Source organism: Pongo pygmaeus, chromosome X (genome assembly GCF_028885625.2).
Source record: "Pongo pygmaeus isolate AG05252 chromosome X, NHGRI_mPonPyg2-v2.0_pri, whole genome shotgun sequence".
NCBI classification, from domain to species: domain Eukaryota; kingdom Metazoa; phylum Chordata; class Mammalia; order Primates; family Hominidae; genus Pongo; species Pongo pygmaeus.
In genome coordinates this window covers 110,972,203-110,988,740 of record NC_072396.2, presented here as the reverse complement: position 1 = coordinate 110,988,740, position 16,538 = coordinate 110,972,203, and the positions used below count along the sequence as shown (strand labels likewise).

The 16,538-nt window shown below is 36.1% G+C and overlaps 1 protein-coding gene across 4 annotated transcripts in view; it reads right to left on the bottom strand.

Moving 5' to 3' along the window:
• The window catches only part of TBC1D8B (TBC1 domain family member 8B), a 68,365-nt gene that overhangs the window by 17,957 nt on the left and 33,870 nt on the right, over positions 1 to 16,538 (bottom strand). For 2 of the 4 annotated variants that reach the window (XM_054472217.2, XM_063660659.1), the window contains exons 11-14: positions 10,721 to 10,838; positions 9,193 to 9,478; positions 5,867 to 5,996; positions 5,220 to 5,318 (exon numbers count right to left, since the gene is read on the bottom strand). In XM_054472217.2, the coding sequence (XP_054328192.1) occupies positions 5,220 to 5,318; positions 5,867 to 5,996; positions 9,193 to 9,478; positions 10,721 to 10,838 (633 nt within the window). Of the gene's footprint in view, positions 1 to 5,219; positions 5,319 to 5,866; positions 5,997 to 9,192; positions 9,479 to 10,696; positions 10,839 to 16,538 lie in introns of all 4 variants that reach the window. The other 2 variants (XM_063660657.1, XM_063660658.1) reach the window with 1 other exon arrangement.

Below are 16,538 nucleotides of genomic sequence, written 5' to 3'. Positions count from 1 at the left end.
TGAGAGCCAAATCAAGAACTCAATCCTACTCACAATAGCCAAAAAAAGGTAAAATACCTAGGAATACAGCTAACTATGGAGGTGAAAGGTCTCTACAATGGGAATTACAAAACATTTCTCAAAGAAATCAGAAGTGACACAAGCAAATGAAAAACATTCCATGCTCATGGATAGGAAGAATCAATATTGTTAAAAAGGCCATACCAACCAAAGCAATTTACAGATTCAGTGCTATTCCTATCAAACTACCAATGACATTCTTCACAGAATTAGAAAAAACTATTCTAGAAAATTCATATGGAACCAGAAAGGAGCCCAAATAGCCAAAGCAATACTAAGCAAAATGAACAAAGCTAGAGGCATCACGTTATTCACCTTCAAACTATACTACAAGGCTACAGTAACCAAAACAGCATGGTACAGGTACAAAAACACACATAGTCTAACGGAACAGAATGGAGTGCCCAGAAATAAAGCTGCACACCTATAACCATCTGATCTTTAACAAAGTCAACAATAACAAGCAATGGGGAAAGGACAACCTATTCAATACATGGTGCTGGGATAACTGGCTAACCATAGGTAGAAGATTGAAACTAGATCCCTACCTTTCACCATATACAAAAATCAACTCAAGATGGATTAAAGACTTAAATGTAAAACCTACAACTATAAAAAGGCTTGAAGAAAACCTAGGGAGTACCATTCTAGATATAGGCGGTGGCAAAGATTTCATGACAAAGATGCCAAAAGCAATTGTAACAAAAATAAAATTTGACAAATGGGACTAATTAAACTAAGGAGCTTCTGCACAGTAAAACTATCAACAGAGTAAACAACCTACAGAATGGGAGAAAATATTTGCAAACTATGCATCTGACAAAGGTCTAATATCCAGAATCCATAGGAACTTAAAAAATTAAAAACCAGGCCAGGTGTGGTGGCTCATGCCTATAATCCCAGCACTTTGGGAGGCTGAGGCGGGTGGATCATGAGGTCAGGAGATTGAGACCATCCTGGCTAACGCGGTGAAACCCCGTCTCTACTAAAAATACAAAAAATTAGCTGGGAATGGTGGCGGATGCCTGTAGTTCCAGCTACTCGGAAGGCTGAGGCAGGAGAATGGCGTGAACCTGGGAGGTGGAGCTTGCAGTGAGCCAAGATCGCACCACTGTACTCCAGCCTGGGAGACAGAGCAAGACCCTGTCTCAAAACAAAAACAAAAACAAAAAACAAAACCCAAAAATCAAACAACTCCATAAAAAAGTGGGCAAAGGACATGAACAGACACTTTTCAAAAGAAGACCTACATGCAGCCAACAAGCACATGATCAACATCACTAATCATTAGAGAAATGCAAATCAAAATCACAATGAGATACCATCTCACACAATCAGAATGGTGATTATTAAAAAGTCAAAAAATAACAAGATGCTGATGAGGTTGTGGAGTAAAGGGAATGCTAATACACTGCTGGTGGAAATGTAAATTAAGTCAGCCACTGTGGAAAGCAGTTTGAAGATATCACAAAGAACTTAACAGAGAACTACCATTCAACTCAGAAATCCCATTACTGGGCATATACCTAAAGGAATATAAATTATTCTACCATAAAGACACATGTATGTGTATGTCACAGCATTATTTGCAATAGCAAAGACATGGAATCAACTTAGATGCCCATCAACAGTAGACTGGATAAAGAAAATGTGGTCAATATACATCATGGAATATTATGCAGCCATAAAAAAGAATAATATTATGTTTTTTGGAGCAACATGAATGGAGCTGGAGACCGTTATCCTAAGTGAACTAACAGAGGAAAAGAAAACCAAATACTGCATGTTCTCACTTATAAGTGGGAGCTAAACATTGAGTACACATGGACACAAAGAGGGGAACAATAGAAACAGGGGCCTACATGAGTATGGAGGGTGGGAGGAGGGTGAAGATCAAAAAACTACCTATTGAGTACCATTATTACCTGTGTGATGAGATAATCTGTACACAAAACCCTGTGACACATAATTTACCTATATAACAAACCTGCGGCTGGGTGTGGTGGCTCATGCCTGCAAACCCAGCACTTCGGGAGGCTGAGGCGGGTGGATCACCTGAGGTCAGGAGTCTGAGACCAGCCTAGTCAAGATGGTGAAATCTCATCTCTACTAAAAATACAAAAATTAGCTGGGCATGGTGGCAGGCACCTGTAATCCCAGCTACTTGGGAGGCTGAGGCAGGAGAATTGCTTGAACCCAGGAGGTGGAGGTTGCAGTGAGCTGAGATCGTGCCACTGTAGTCCAGCCTGGGTGACAGAGTGAGACTGAGTCTCAAAAAAAAAAAAAAAAAGAATAAGACAAGGAAGCCTGCTTCTACTGCTATTATTCAATAATTCTCTGAAGATCCTACCTAATGCAATAACACAGAAAAAAGAAAAGAGGTATAAATGTTAGGAAGGGTCAAAATTCTAAGACTGGAAATGACATGCTTGTCTATTCAGAAAATTCGAGGTCAACTAAAAAAAAATAGTACGATTAATGAGAGTCAATAATGTGACCACTTAGAAAAGCAACATACCCAAATCAATAACTTTTACACACACAGCCAATAAAGAATTAGGCAATGTAAAGGAAAAATGATCTCATTCATATTAGCAGCAAAACCATAAAATATATAGGGGTAGAATAAACCCAATAAGAAATGTGTAAGACCTACATGATGAAAACTAAAAATGCTTACTAAAGAACATTTAAAAAGACAGATTGTTAAAATGAATAAAAGCCTTACCAGATTACAAAGTAGACAAACCACGATAATTAAAAGAGTGTGGTACTGTTGTAGTAACAAAAAAAGAGAGTCCAAAAATAAAGCCCATGTATGTATGTAAGAATTTAGCATATGAAAAAAGTAGAGTACTGTGATGATAAACTATTTAATAATTGGTTTTTAGAAAATGAGTGATTTCTGTTGGAAAAACATATTACATAATAAACAAAAATATACTCTAGGTGTATTAAAGTTCTAAATGTTAAAAAAGCAATACCAGTACTATAGGCCAATATGAAAAAATATTTTTATAATTTATATAATTTTAAATAGGGAAAGCCTGCTAAGTTTGATATGAAACCGAGATACCATGTAATAAAAAAGAGAAAGACTTCATGGAAATTAGTAACTTGTATAATCTGAAAAACATTATAAGGATAATGAAAGAAATAATAAGACTAGGGGAAAATATTAGGCCACAAATATAGCTGACAAAGAACTAGTACTACTAACAGTCAAAAGAGCTCCTACAAATCAATACTTAAGACAATCTCATAGAAAAATAAGCAAAGGCTATGAATAGGCAATTAAGAGAAGAAATTAAAAAGGCTAATAAACACATGTGATCAGTGAATTGAAACCCTAAATGAAAAGTGATATTTGATCTATCACACTGGCACAAATTGAAGATTTTGTTTTGTTTTGTTTGTTTTAGAGACAAGGTCTGGCTCTGTTGCCTAGGCTGGAGTGCAGTGGCATGATTATAGCTTACTGTAGCCTGGAACTCCCAGGCTCAAGGTGATCCTCCTGTCTCAGCTTCCTGAGCAGCTGGGACTACGAGTGTGTGCCACCATGCCTGGTCAACAAATTCAAGATTTTAAATATCTGGTGTTAGTGAGAATGTGGGGAAAGGGGCATTCTTACAGGCTGCTGGTGGGATTACAATTTGGCAAAATCTTTTGAAGCATAATTTGGCAGGGACCTGTCAAATTTTAAATGGGCATACACTTTTACCCAGCTTCCACTTCCAGATATCTATCTTGCAAAGAATATATATACAAGAATGTTTACATAAAGTATTATTTGTAAGAGCAAAAAAGGGAGACATATTAAATGTACATCAGCAGTGAATAAATTATAGCATATCCATATTATGGTATACTATTCAATGCATTAGGAAGAGTGAGGTAGATCTATATTTACTGATATTCAATAATCATGATCTATTTCTGAATGAAAAAAGTTGCAGAGCAAAGTGACTGGTATGATCTCATTTCAAAAACTATATCCTTCCAATACACATGCATGTGTGCAGACACCTAGGTAAAAGATCTGAAAGGATATATGCCAAATTATTTTAAGATGGTTACTTCTGGGGTGGGGAATCTACTTCTTACATTTATGTAATGCTTAAATTATTTACAGTGAGCATGTATTACTTCAGTAAATTTTTAAAAATGCTAACATATAAAAACTAAAACAAGGGGCCCTATGCTAACTATGTCACAGTAACCTCACTGAATTATTCAATTGAAATCTAAACCTGGAATCTTCAGAAATGTTAATCTTCCCAGATTTGTATCTCTGAGGACCTTGGCCTTTAAGCAAGTAGGTTTACAAAAACAACACATGGTCATGATAGAAGCTCAAACAGTACAGAAGAATATAAACAGCAAAGTAAAACTCTCCTCCTTCTGACCAGTAATCTATTAATCTGATTCACCAAAGGCAACCAGTATTAACAGTTGCTTATGGAGCCATCCAAATATTAAAAAGACAAGTATTTAAAACATAGTATTTACTTTACGTATCCAAGGATAATAATATTCATTGGAGCACTGACTACTATGTAGATCAGCTGTTCTTACTGATGCAGCACATCACAAATATGTTATGCTTAAATGCCAACATGATAGCATTCAGCACTGAGCTGCAGGCTAGGTGTGGTAGCTCACGCCTGTAATCCCAACCCTTTGGGAGGCCTAGGCAAGGAGGATCTCTTGAGCCCATGGGTTTGAGACAGCCTGGGAAACATACTGAGACCCTATCTCTACAAAAAAATTTAAAAAATTAGCCAGGCATGGTGGTGTGTGCATGTAGTCCCAGCTCCTCGGTAGGCTGAGGAAGAAGGATCTCTTGAGCCCAGGAGGTAGAGGCTACAGTGAGCTGCGATCATGGCACTGCACTCCAGCCTGGGCAACAGAGCGAGACCCTGTCTCAGTGGTCTTGAAGGTCAAATAGTACAAAACATGTTGGAGAAAGCAACATAATTCAACCAGAAGAAAATAATTTATTTTCTCTAAAAAAGAATTTACCATAGGCTAAACCTTGGCAAGGATCTAGCTCAAAAGTTTAGTCCTTTTCATTTTATTTGCCCAGAAGATAATTTCTAAAGAAAGTTACAGAAAAAAAATTACTTCAACTGGTTTTTCCCCATTGGTTGCATACTTACCACATTCTGTTTTGTTGTTTCCTCTAGGGTCTGTATCACATACAACCTATTTCGACAGCGCATACTGTGTATATCTTCATAGCGAATATTACCATATTTCTGCAAGAGATATGATTTCAGTGGATACTCACTCACAATAAACATCAACTTCTTCTTTTACAATTCAGTTTTATCAGACTCAATTCTTGGAGGCCTTGATTCTATTTCTAGGTAATTTCCTGACTTGTTCAATGATTTTGCAAATTTTTACCTCCCACGTTTCAGTTTTTAAATATATTCACTGGAGAGAATTCCATCTACTATGTGAATAGACTAAGTACAAAAATATGGGTAAAATTCTTAATCTCTAAGAAGTGAATAATAATAATGAGAATAATTCACCTTTTAATACAGCGATAGATGTTTAAAGTGGTCATTATCTGTGAAAGCAAGTGAATTTAATTTCATTTAATGAAAAACAAATTGAGGCAGAGGAGGATACACAACCCAGGAACAGTTCACAGAACTCATTTTGAAAGTTAAGTTGGATTTTAAGTTGTATGTCTACTTGCATTATTATCTTACACTTAATATACCACTAGAGATATACCATAGTTCAATCATTTTAAATATGCTAGGTAATATATTTATGGCATGAAAAAACTTACCTCATTTGATTCTCTAATCAAATCTGTAATATCCACTCTAGTATGACTGGTTTTTTCATCACTCACATTTGAACCCTGCTGAACATTTGAAGGCAATGGACTATCCTTATTAGTGACATTGTCAAAGAACCTATTGAAAAGTGATAGTAATACAAGAATTAGTGGAACTACCATTATTAAAGCAGAGAAATGACACCTAATTTCTCCCTAGTTAGTTAGAGGTTACTTTCAACTGAGAGGACAAGGGAAGGTCTTATGAAGAAGTGGAACTTTGTCCCTGTTTGCAGATGACATGATTGTATATCTAGAAAACCCCATTGTCTCAGCCCAAAATCTCCTCAAGCTGATAAGCAACTTCAGCAAAGTCTCAGGATACAAAATCAATGTACAAAAATCACAAGAATTCTTATACACCAATAACAGACAAACAGAGAGCCAAATCATGAGTGAACTCCCATTCACAATTGCTTCAAAGAGAATAAAATACCCAGGAATCCAACTTACAAGGGATGTGAAGGACCTCTTCAAGGAGAACTACAAACCACTGCTCAATGAAATAAAAGAGGATACAAACAAATGGAAGAACATTCCATACTCATGGGTAGGAAGAATCAATAGCGTGAAAATGTCCATACTGTCCAAGATAATTTATAGATTCAATGCCATCCCCATCAAGCTACCAATGACTTTCTTCACAGAATTGGAAAAACTACCTTAAAGTTCATATGGAACCAAAAAAGAGCCTGCATCGCCAAGTCAATCCTAAGCCAAAAGAACAAAGCTGGAGGCATCACACTACCTGACTTCAAACTACACTACAAGGCTACAGTAACCAAAACAGCATGGTACTGGTACCAAAACAGAGATATAGACCAATGGAACAGAACAGAGCCCTCAGAAATAATGCTGCATATCTACAACTATCTGATCTTTGACAAACCTGACAAAAACAAGCAATGGGGAAAGGATTCCCTATTTAATAAATGGTGCTGGGAAAACTGGCTAGCCATATGTAGAAAGCTGAAACTGGATCCCTTCCTTACACCTTATACAAAAATTAATTCAAGATAGATTAAAGACTTAAATTTTAGACCTAAAACCATAAAAACCCTAGAAGAAAACCTAGGCAATACCATTCAGGACATAGGCATGGGCAAGGACTTCATGTCTAAAACACCAAAAGCAATGGCAACAAAAGCCAAAATTGACAAATGGGATCTAATTAAACTAAAGAGCTTCTGCACAGCAAAGGAAACTACCATCAGAGTGAACAGGCAACCTACAAAATGGGAGAAAATTTTTGCAACCTACTCATCTGACAAAGGGCTAATATCCAGAATCTACAATGAACTCCAACAAATTTACAAGAAAAAACCAAACAACCCCATCAACAAGTGGGCGAAGGATATGCACAGACACTTCTCAAGACATTTATGCAGCCAAATAACACACGAAAAAATGCTCATCATCACTGGCCATCAGAGAAATGCAAATCAAAACCACAGTGAGATACCATCTCACACCAGTTAGAATGGCAATCATTAAAAAGTCAGGAAACAACAGGTGCTGGAGAGGATGTGGAGAAATAGGAACACTTTTACACTGTTGGTGGGACTGTAAACTAGTTCAACCATTGTGGAAGTCAGTGTGGCGATTCCTCAGGGATCTAGAACTAGAAATACCATTTGACCCAGCCATCCCATTACTGGGTATATACCCAAAGGATTATAAATCATGCTGCTATAAAGACACATGCACACGTATGTTTATAGCGGCACTATTCACAATAGCAAAGACTTGGAACCAACCTAACTGTCCAACAACGATAGACTAGATTAAGAAAATGTGGCACATATACACCATGGAATACTATGCAGCCATAAAAAATGATGAGTTCATGTCCTTTGTAGGGACATGGATGAAACTGGAAACCATCATTCTCAGCAAACTATCACAAGGACAAAAAACCAAACACCGCATGTTCTCACTTATAGGTGGGAATTGAACAATGAGAACACTTGGACACAGGGTGGGGAACATCACACACCAGGGACTGTTGTGGGGTGGGGGGAGGGGGAGGGATAGCATTAGGAGATATATCTAATGCTAAATGATGAGTTAATGGGTGCAGCACACCAACATGGCACATGTATACATATGTAACAAACCTGCATGCTGCACATATGTACCCTAAAACTTAAAGTATAATAATAAAAAAAAATGAAGTGGAACTTGTTTTTTGTTTTTGAGATGGAGTCTCGCTCTGTCTTCCAGGCTGGAATGCAATGGCGCAATCTTGGCTCACTACAACCTCTGCTTCCTGATTTCAAACAATTCTCCTGACTTGGCCTCCCAAGTAGCTGGGATTACAGGTGCCCACCACCACACCTGGCTAATTTTTGTATTTTTAGTCGAGACGAGGTTTTGCCATGTTGGCCAGGCTGGTCTTCAACTCCTGACCTCAGGTGATCTGCCTGTCTCGGCCTCCCAAAGTGCTGGGATTACAGCCATGAGCCACTGCACCCAGTGAAGAAGTGGAGTTTGAAGATGGTTGAGCATTAGGAGGGCATGGGTGAGGGAAATGGGATAGTGAAGGAATCATTTTGGGGTTTTGAAGGAAGCAAACAGACTCAGAGAGTACTTGGCAAATACCACACAGCTCAGTAAGAGTGGAATATAGGGTATGTAGAAGCATACAGGGGGAAATAAGTGAAGAAAAGTACACTGAGCCCTTACCACAGAGTTCTGAATGCCAGAGTAAGATGTTTGTATTTTATTCTGTACATAATGGGATTTCATGTGGCATTACGATAGTTGCCCATTCAAATTTATTCATTAAGCATATACGAATGTGTGCATACACACATACACACACATACAACACATGTGCTCCAATACAAAATAGCATTCATACAGAAGCTACTAGGAAAATAAAGTTCAACCCACCTGAAACCACATAGAAACCAGAATAAGTTCCTGGCCACTGGATATTTAACATTATCAACTACCCTTTTCCTGCTTGAACTAATTCTACATAGACACTTTATAGCTCAAACTGGGAATATGAAAGTCCTAGCATACTGAATCAACAATATTAGTGTAAATGTGTACATAATTTAGTGGTTCACTTCAAAGTGATTTATTCTTGCTATATTTTTTCTGGAGATAGAGGACTGGACTTTAGGTGTAGCTCTTTCATTCAAGTGGTTTTGTAATCTCGGACAAACTGAAATTTCTAGGGCTCAGTTTCCTCTGTAAAATAGGGGATTGAACAACATCATCTCTCAAATCTCCTCCAGATTTAAACGTTATGGTTCTTATAATACCTGTTTAAAGCTGTCACAGCTTCAGCATCATCTTTACAAGTCAGCAGTTTGTCTAAATTATAGTCAAGTATTGCCAATCCCAGTTGCAAAATGGCCTTTATTCCATCATAGAAGAAACAGTCCACCACATTCACTGCACTTTCAATAGGTAGCACACTAATAAAAAGTGTGAGAAACCAAGAGAGAGAAACTGAGGAAAAGAATGTCATATCAGTCATGTGTTCTGTCAGCTGAGGAAGGTGATCCCTGATAAGTTCTTCAAAGACTGCCTGATCCACCAAGGCACCTAGAGAATATCAAAAGAAGTTTAAAAATAAACATTTTTCAAAAGGACTTGCTTCCATACCTCCCCACTTCTATTAGCATGCTGATGTATCTCATTCTTCTTCCTTAAATTATGAACTCTTTCAGAACCTCTTCTGTATTTTATACATCTAACTGCTAGTAGTGTCATGTACTTCAGAAACGCAATTCAAATTCATTTGAAGAGTTATTTATTGAGTCTTTATTATATGCAGAGACCTGTACTAGGTATTATAAGAGCTATACCAATTAATGAAATAGTCTCATGTTCAGGGAGTTTAATATCTAGCACAACTCAAGATAAATACACAAATAATTATAGTGAAAGACAGTACAATCAATGACCTAACCACAATCCTGAAAGCCTATTACGGTACAAAGAGACCATTCATAAGTTTTAAGGTAAGGGGTCACAGATCTGTAAATATTTGATGACTAAAGAAAATATTGGCCAGGCGCGGTGGCTCACGCCTGTAATTCCAGCACTTTGGGAGGCCGAGGCGGGTGGATCACGAAGTCAGGAGATTGAGACCATCCTGGCCAACATGGTGAAACCCCATCTCTACTAAAAATACAAAAAAAATAAAAATAAAAAAATTAGCCGGGCATGGTGGCGGGCGCCTGTAGTCCCAGCTACTCGATAGGCTGAGGCAGGAGAATGGCGTGAACCCGGGAGGTGGAGCTTTCAGTGAGCCGAGGCCGCACTCCAGCCTGGGCGACAGAGCGAGACTCCGTCTCAATGAAATAAAATAAAATAAAAATTATACCATTAACAAACTAAGAACTCGATCCTTCTTTGAAATCTTACAAATATCTATATAATTCATACAAATGTGGAAATTTTAAGCTGATTGAAATCTCCCTCCCATCAAGAAATTACAAAAATTCACCAGTAGCTGTGGATACTTGAGATCACCATTGTTTTAGCAACATAGAGTTTATAAACTTAATGCTTCCATTTTTGTTAAGAAACAGACCAGGTATTTTATTTTTAAAAGCAACATATTAAACAATCTTTCCGACTATACATTCAGTACAAAAAGCTCTTCTTTTGAGAATGTCAGTGAATGTGAAATTTTGATGTTGCTTGCATTTTATACCACAACATAATACATCAGTCCTTCTACTTTATTAGTAATTAGACAAGAGACATTGAAATTGTTTAGAAAAGAAATATACATCTCTGTGTGTGTATGCATACGTGTGTGTGTGGTTTTTCTTTTACCAATAATTCGACGATTAAAATAATCAGGCAACATTCGTTCACATACAGCAACCAGAAGCCAAAAAGCTTCTTCCTCTTTTGCATATAGAAGCAGCACTGAAGTCAAAATATTCATTGCCTAAAATTCATAAAAAATAGTATTAAAAAGCAAATATTGCTCAGGTAATAATTATACTTCTTCAAACATGATAGTTTTTGACAGCAAGAAGAATAACTGAGAGTAATAATAGTGTAACAACAGTGGAAACATGAGAACTCTGAGCCAGTCCAAGGCAAAACAAGGTGAAGTCAGGCTAACACTTGATAATCAGTTATTTTATAAAGTAACATTCAAGAAAAGTGAAGCAGTAATATAATAAATAAAGAACATAATAAGCAAAACCTCTCTAATTTCAAAGAGTGAAAAACCTTAATTATCACTAATCTGAAAAAAGCCTACATAATTTTCAAAGACATACTAAAACAAAAGAAAATGAACTTCATCTGTATTTCCAACTACCTATAAAGAAATAGTCCTCAGATATGAATCATCCTCAATTTTGTCCAAAACTGAACATCTTCTTTCCCCTATCAAGTAGGATTCTTCTTATCTATCCTAGTTTTGATTATGCTGAAAACCCTCTATCTGCTGCATCTGTTTCATATCCTAGAGTTTCTTCTTATAAAACATCTTTTGGATTTGCTTTTTCCTTCCCATTCCCACTACCACTCTAACTTGCTGCTGCTTCTTACCTATCTTGCATACAAATATCAGATCACTACTTTTATATACATTGCCACATCCCTTATTATAAAGTAATAAATCCTTAATGGATAGAATTTGGAGAGAATGGAAAAGTATGAATGAGAAAATAAAACCTCTTGTATCTTGTGTACCCAGAAGTAAACTGTTAACAAGTTGATATATTTTTCTGCAGTTTTTTCTTCCTTTTTCTCCTAAAATTTGTATCACATTGTGTACTAAATCTTTATTTTTTTGCTTAGCACTAGATAGTAATATTCAATGCCACTAAATATTCTTCTAAAACAGTATTTTTAATGACTAAAAAAATCTAAGGTGGATATAATATATTTAACCATTCTACTATTGTTGGACTTTTAGGTTAATTCCAATTTTTTACTACTACATATAATGCTGCAATGGTTATCTTTTTAATATAAATTTTCATCCAACTATACTTTTTTCTCAGGACACATACCTAGAAATGAAATTGTTTGGTCACATGGTATTTTTAAAAGACTTCATATTATTGCCAAATTAAATTCCTGAAAGAAAATACCAGTTTATATTTCTGACCAATAATGTTTAAATGTTTATTTCACTGCATCTTTGCCAATATTGTGAATCGTAATAACTATAATCATCTTTATTGATTTGATAGTGAAAAATGGTATCTCATTGTTTTAATTTTAATTTCTTTGAGGTTGAACTTCCTTTTTCAGACTTTAACATCAACCTGTATTTTCTCTTTGGTGATTCATCCTTTCATGTCCATTGCTCATTTTTATACTTTCATACCTTTCATATAGATTTGTATATTAACTATGTCAATTTCTTGCCAAATCTAGTACACTGTTTGATGTCAAGCTTAGTTTTTACTGAATCATTTTCCCATGCAAGAAACCATACTGGGAGGGGATGTAGTAAAAATGGCAGAGTAAGAACTTCTAAAAATGCTCTCCTCTATAAAAGCAACAGGAACACTGACAAAAGTCATCAGAATCAACTTTAGAACTCTGGAAATTAACCAATAGCTTACAGCAATTCAGGTAGCATTTATTTAATAAAATGGCTGAATCTCAGTAAAACCAGTAAGCTCTGTGGCATTTTAAATTGCCCTATTCCCACCCCCCTCCCCAGTTTCACAGTAGCCTTAAATACCAACATCTAGGCCAGGTGCAGTGGCTCATGCCTGTAATCCTAGCACTTTGGGAGGCTGAGGTGGGTGGATCACTTGAGGTCAGGAGTTCATAACCAGCCTGGCCAACATGGTGAAACCCAGTATCTACTAAAAATACAAAAAAGATAAAAACAGCAGGGCTACTCAGCTACTCATGAGGCTGAGACAGAAGAATCGCTTGAACCTGGGAGGCAGAGGTTGCAGTGAGCCAAGATCGTGCCACTGCACTCCAGCCTGGGCAACAGAGCGAGACTCTATCATTAAAAAAAGAAAAGAGAGAGAGAGAGAAAAAAAAAGAAAGAAACCAACATCTAGCAATTACAGTGGAAACCAGTACCTAGTAGCTACTGAATGGAACAGAATGGGGTTGGAACTCCAGCAAAGCCCCATTCCCAAATAATTGTTGTTATTTGACTTGTCTAGTGGTTCCCTGGAAGACTCCTCTCACAAGGCTGTCTTTATTTGACTTGACACAGAGCTCCTCTGGTGTAAACAGCGTTTTCCCCAGTGGTGTTTGTTGAAAACAATCAGAGGCAGTTGTTGAACATGTGGCTATCCAAGGCAGTGGATAGCAGTTGGGCCAAACAATATGCTAACAAAGTGTTAAAAGAAAAGTGGGGGCTTTGAAAAACTGTGACATATTCCTGGGAACCCAGAAGGCCAACTACATGCATATGGCTTTATGTATACTCACAGCTGTATGTATGCTTAGGAAAGAACAGAAAAGACCTAAGCTCTTATCTCCAGCTAATCTTCCAGCTTTGTGCGAGTAGAAAGTGATAAAGACTAGAAATAGAGAAAAATCAACAAAAGCAAAAGTTGGTTCTTTGAAAAGATTTTTTAATCTTTTCAAAAAAAAAAGGGATAAAAAACATAGAAATATCTTTAGGTAGCCTAACTAAAAAAATTTTCCAAAAAAAAAGAGCAAGAACGAGATAGTGTGAGTGAGAGATCAAGAGTGCAAAAGTGAGAGTGTGCAAGAGCAAGAGTGTGAGTGAGAAGGGGGGACTCAAATTATTATAGCTAGGAAATAGAGAACTATCAACCTTATAGAAGTAAAAAAGATTATAAGTGATTATGATGAAAAATTATATGCCAACAAATTAGATAATCTAGATAAAATGGACAAGTTTCTAAACAAAACCACAAACTACTGAAACTAAAATGGGAAAAGTGAAATAGACCTATAATAAATAAAGAGATTGACTTAGTAACGAAAAAACTTTCCACAAAGCAAACTCTAAGAGCAGATGGCTTCACTGGCAAATTCTACCAAACATTTAGAGAATAATTACCACCAATTCTTCATAAACTCTTCAAAAAATAGGAGAGGAGGAAACGCTATCTAACTTATTCTAAGAAACCTAGACACCCAAACTAGACGAAGACATCACAAGAAAACTATATATCAATATATCTTACAAATATAAACATAAAAATCCTCAACAACGTACTAGCAAACTGAACTTAAGAACACATAAAAAGGATCCCAAAAGGCCAAGTGGGATTTATTCTGGGAATGCAAAAGTGATTCAACATATAACAATCCATCTATGTTTATTTATATATATATATATATATATATATATATATATATATATGGAAAAATCACATGATCATCTCAATTGACACAGAAAAGTCATTTGACAAAATCAATACTCTTTCATGATAAAAACACTCAACAAACTAGCAATATAAGAGAACTTCTGCAACCTGATAAAGATGATCTACAAAAAACCCACAGTTAACATTATACTTTACAGTGAAAGACTGATTACTCCCCTTAAGATAAATAACAAGACAGGGACATGCATTCTTACCACTTCTATTCAACATTGTACCGAAGGTTCTAGTCAGGTCAATTAGGCAAGAATAAGGGAAAAAAAGACATCCATACTGGAATAGAAGAAGTAAAAGTAACACTATTCAGATGCCATGATTTTGTATATAGAAAATCCTAATGAATCCACAAAAAAATCTATTAGAACTAATAAATAAGCTCAGCAAACTTACAGGACACAAGATCAGCTATTAGTTGTATTTCTATATGCTGGCAACAAACAATCAAAACATGAAATCAAGAAAACAATTCAATTTACTATAATAACAAAAAATTAAAATACTTAGAAATAAAATTAACAAAGGAAGTACAAGCCTTGAGCACTGAAAACTATAAAATATCTTTGGATGAGGCAAATTAAAGAATGATTAAATAAATGAAAAGGAAAGACATCTTGTGTTTATGGGTTGGAAGAGTTAATATTGTTAATATGAAATACTCCCAAAATTGATCTACAGATTCAATATGATGACTATCAAAATCCCAGCTGCCTTTTTTTTCTTGTTTGCAGAGATTGACAAGTTGATCCTGAAATTTGTATGGAAATACAAGGAACTAAAAGAGCCAAAACAATCTTAGAAAAGAACAAAGTTAAAGAACTCACACTTCCTGATTGCAAAACTTACTACACAGACGCAGTAATCAAGACAATGCGGCACTGGTATAAGGGTAGAAGTATAAATCAATGGAATAGAATTGAGAGTCCAGAAATAAACTCTAACATTTATGGTCAACTGATTTTCAACAAGAGTGCCAAGGCACCACTTCAAGCTCACTGGAATGGCTGCAATCAAAAAGAAAGACAATTAAGAAGTGTTGCCAAGGATGTGCAGAAATTAGAATCCTTGTACATAGAATGGAGGGGAGATTTGGTAAAAAAAATAAAATAAAATAAAGACAAAGAAAAAACAGAACCCTCATACATTGCTGGAAGGAATATAAAATGGTGCAATCTCTTTGGAAAATAGTTTGACAGTGCGCCAAAATGTTAAACAGACAGTTATCATATAACCTAGAAATTTCACTTCAAGGTATTTACCCACAAGAATAAAAAACAATGTCCGTACAAAAACTTGTACATGAATATTCATAGCAGCATTATTCACAACAGCCAAAACAAGAAAACATCGCAAATAACTATCAACATTGAATAAACAAAACGTGGTATATATCCATATAATGGAATATTATTAAATCATAAGAAAGAAGTCCTGATACATGCTACAACATGGATGAACTTTGAAAATGATATGCTAAGTAAAAGAAGGCAGGCACAAAAGATCACATATTTTATCACTCAATTTATATAAAATGTGCACAATAGGCATATTCATAGAGCTAGGAAGTAGATTAGTGATTGCTTGGGTTGGTAGTAGGAGAAATGGGGAGTAACCGCTAATGGATATGGGGCTTCTTTTTAGGGTGATGAAAATGTTCTGGAATTAGATAATGGTGAAGGTTTGCACAACTCTGTGAATATATGAGAGACCACTAAAGGGGTGACGTTCGTGGTAAATGAATTATATATCAACATTAGACAGATAGATGGAGACAGATGATAGATAAGATTAGATAGACAGAATAGATAGATAGATAGATAGATCGATAGACAGACAGATAGATGGAGCAAGCTAGCCAGCCATGTGTGTCACGTGGGTTTTTGATCAAAACCAACAAAATCTGTTTACCATATTAAGTTTAAACTCTTTTCCCAGGCTTTAAAGATTCTTCATGATATTGTCCCATACAAATTTACTTTTTTATTCCAATGTGAACCTAGCCAATCTTATCTCCCAAGGCGGGCTTATTCTCACCTGAATGGCATCACTCATACTTTAGCCCCAAATAACTTTCCTCCTGCCCTCCATGTTTCTAACTTTGCTCTCATCTTTTAGAAGTCAATATTAAGTGCTGCCTATTTTGAAGCTATTTCTAAACTACTGCTTATAGACAATATCACAGGGTCTGTGAGTATAAGCTCTTTGAGAAAAGAAGCGTTATGCTTCTTTTGTACCTTTCAGAGATCCTAAAATATGCTAAAAATCCTTGCCATTTAGATGTTCCATTCACTTAAACA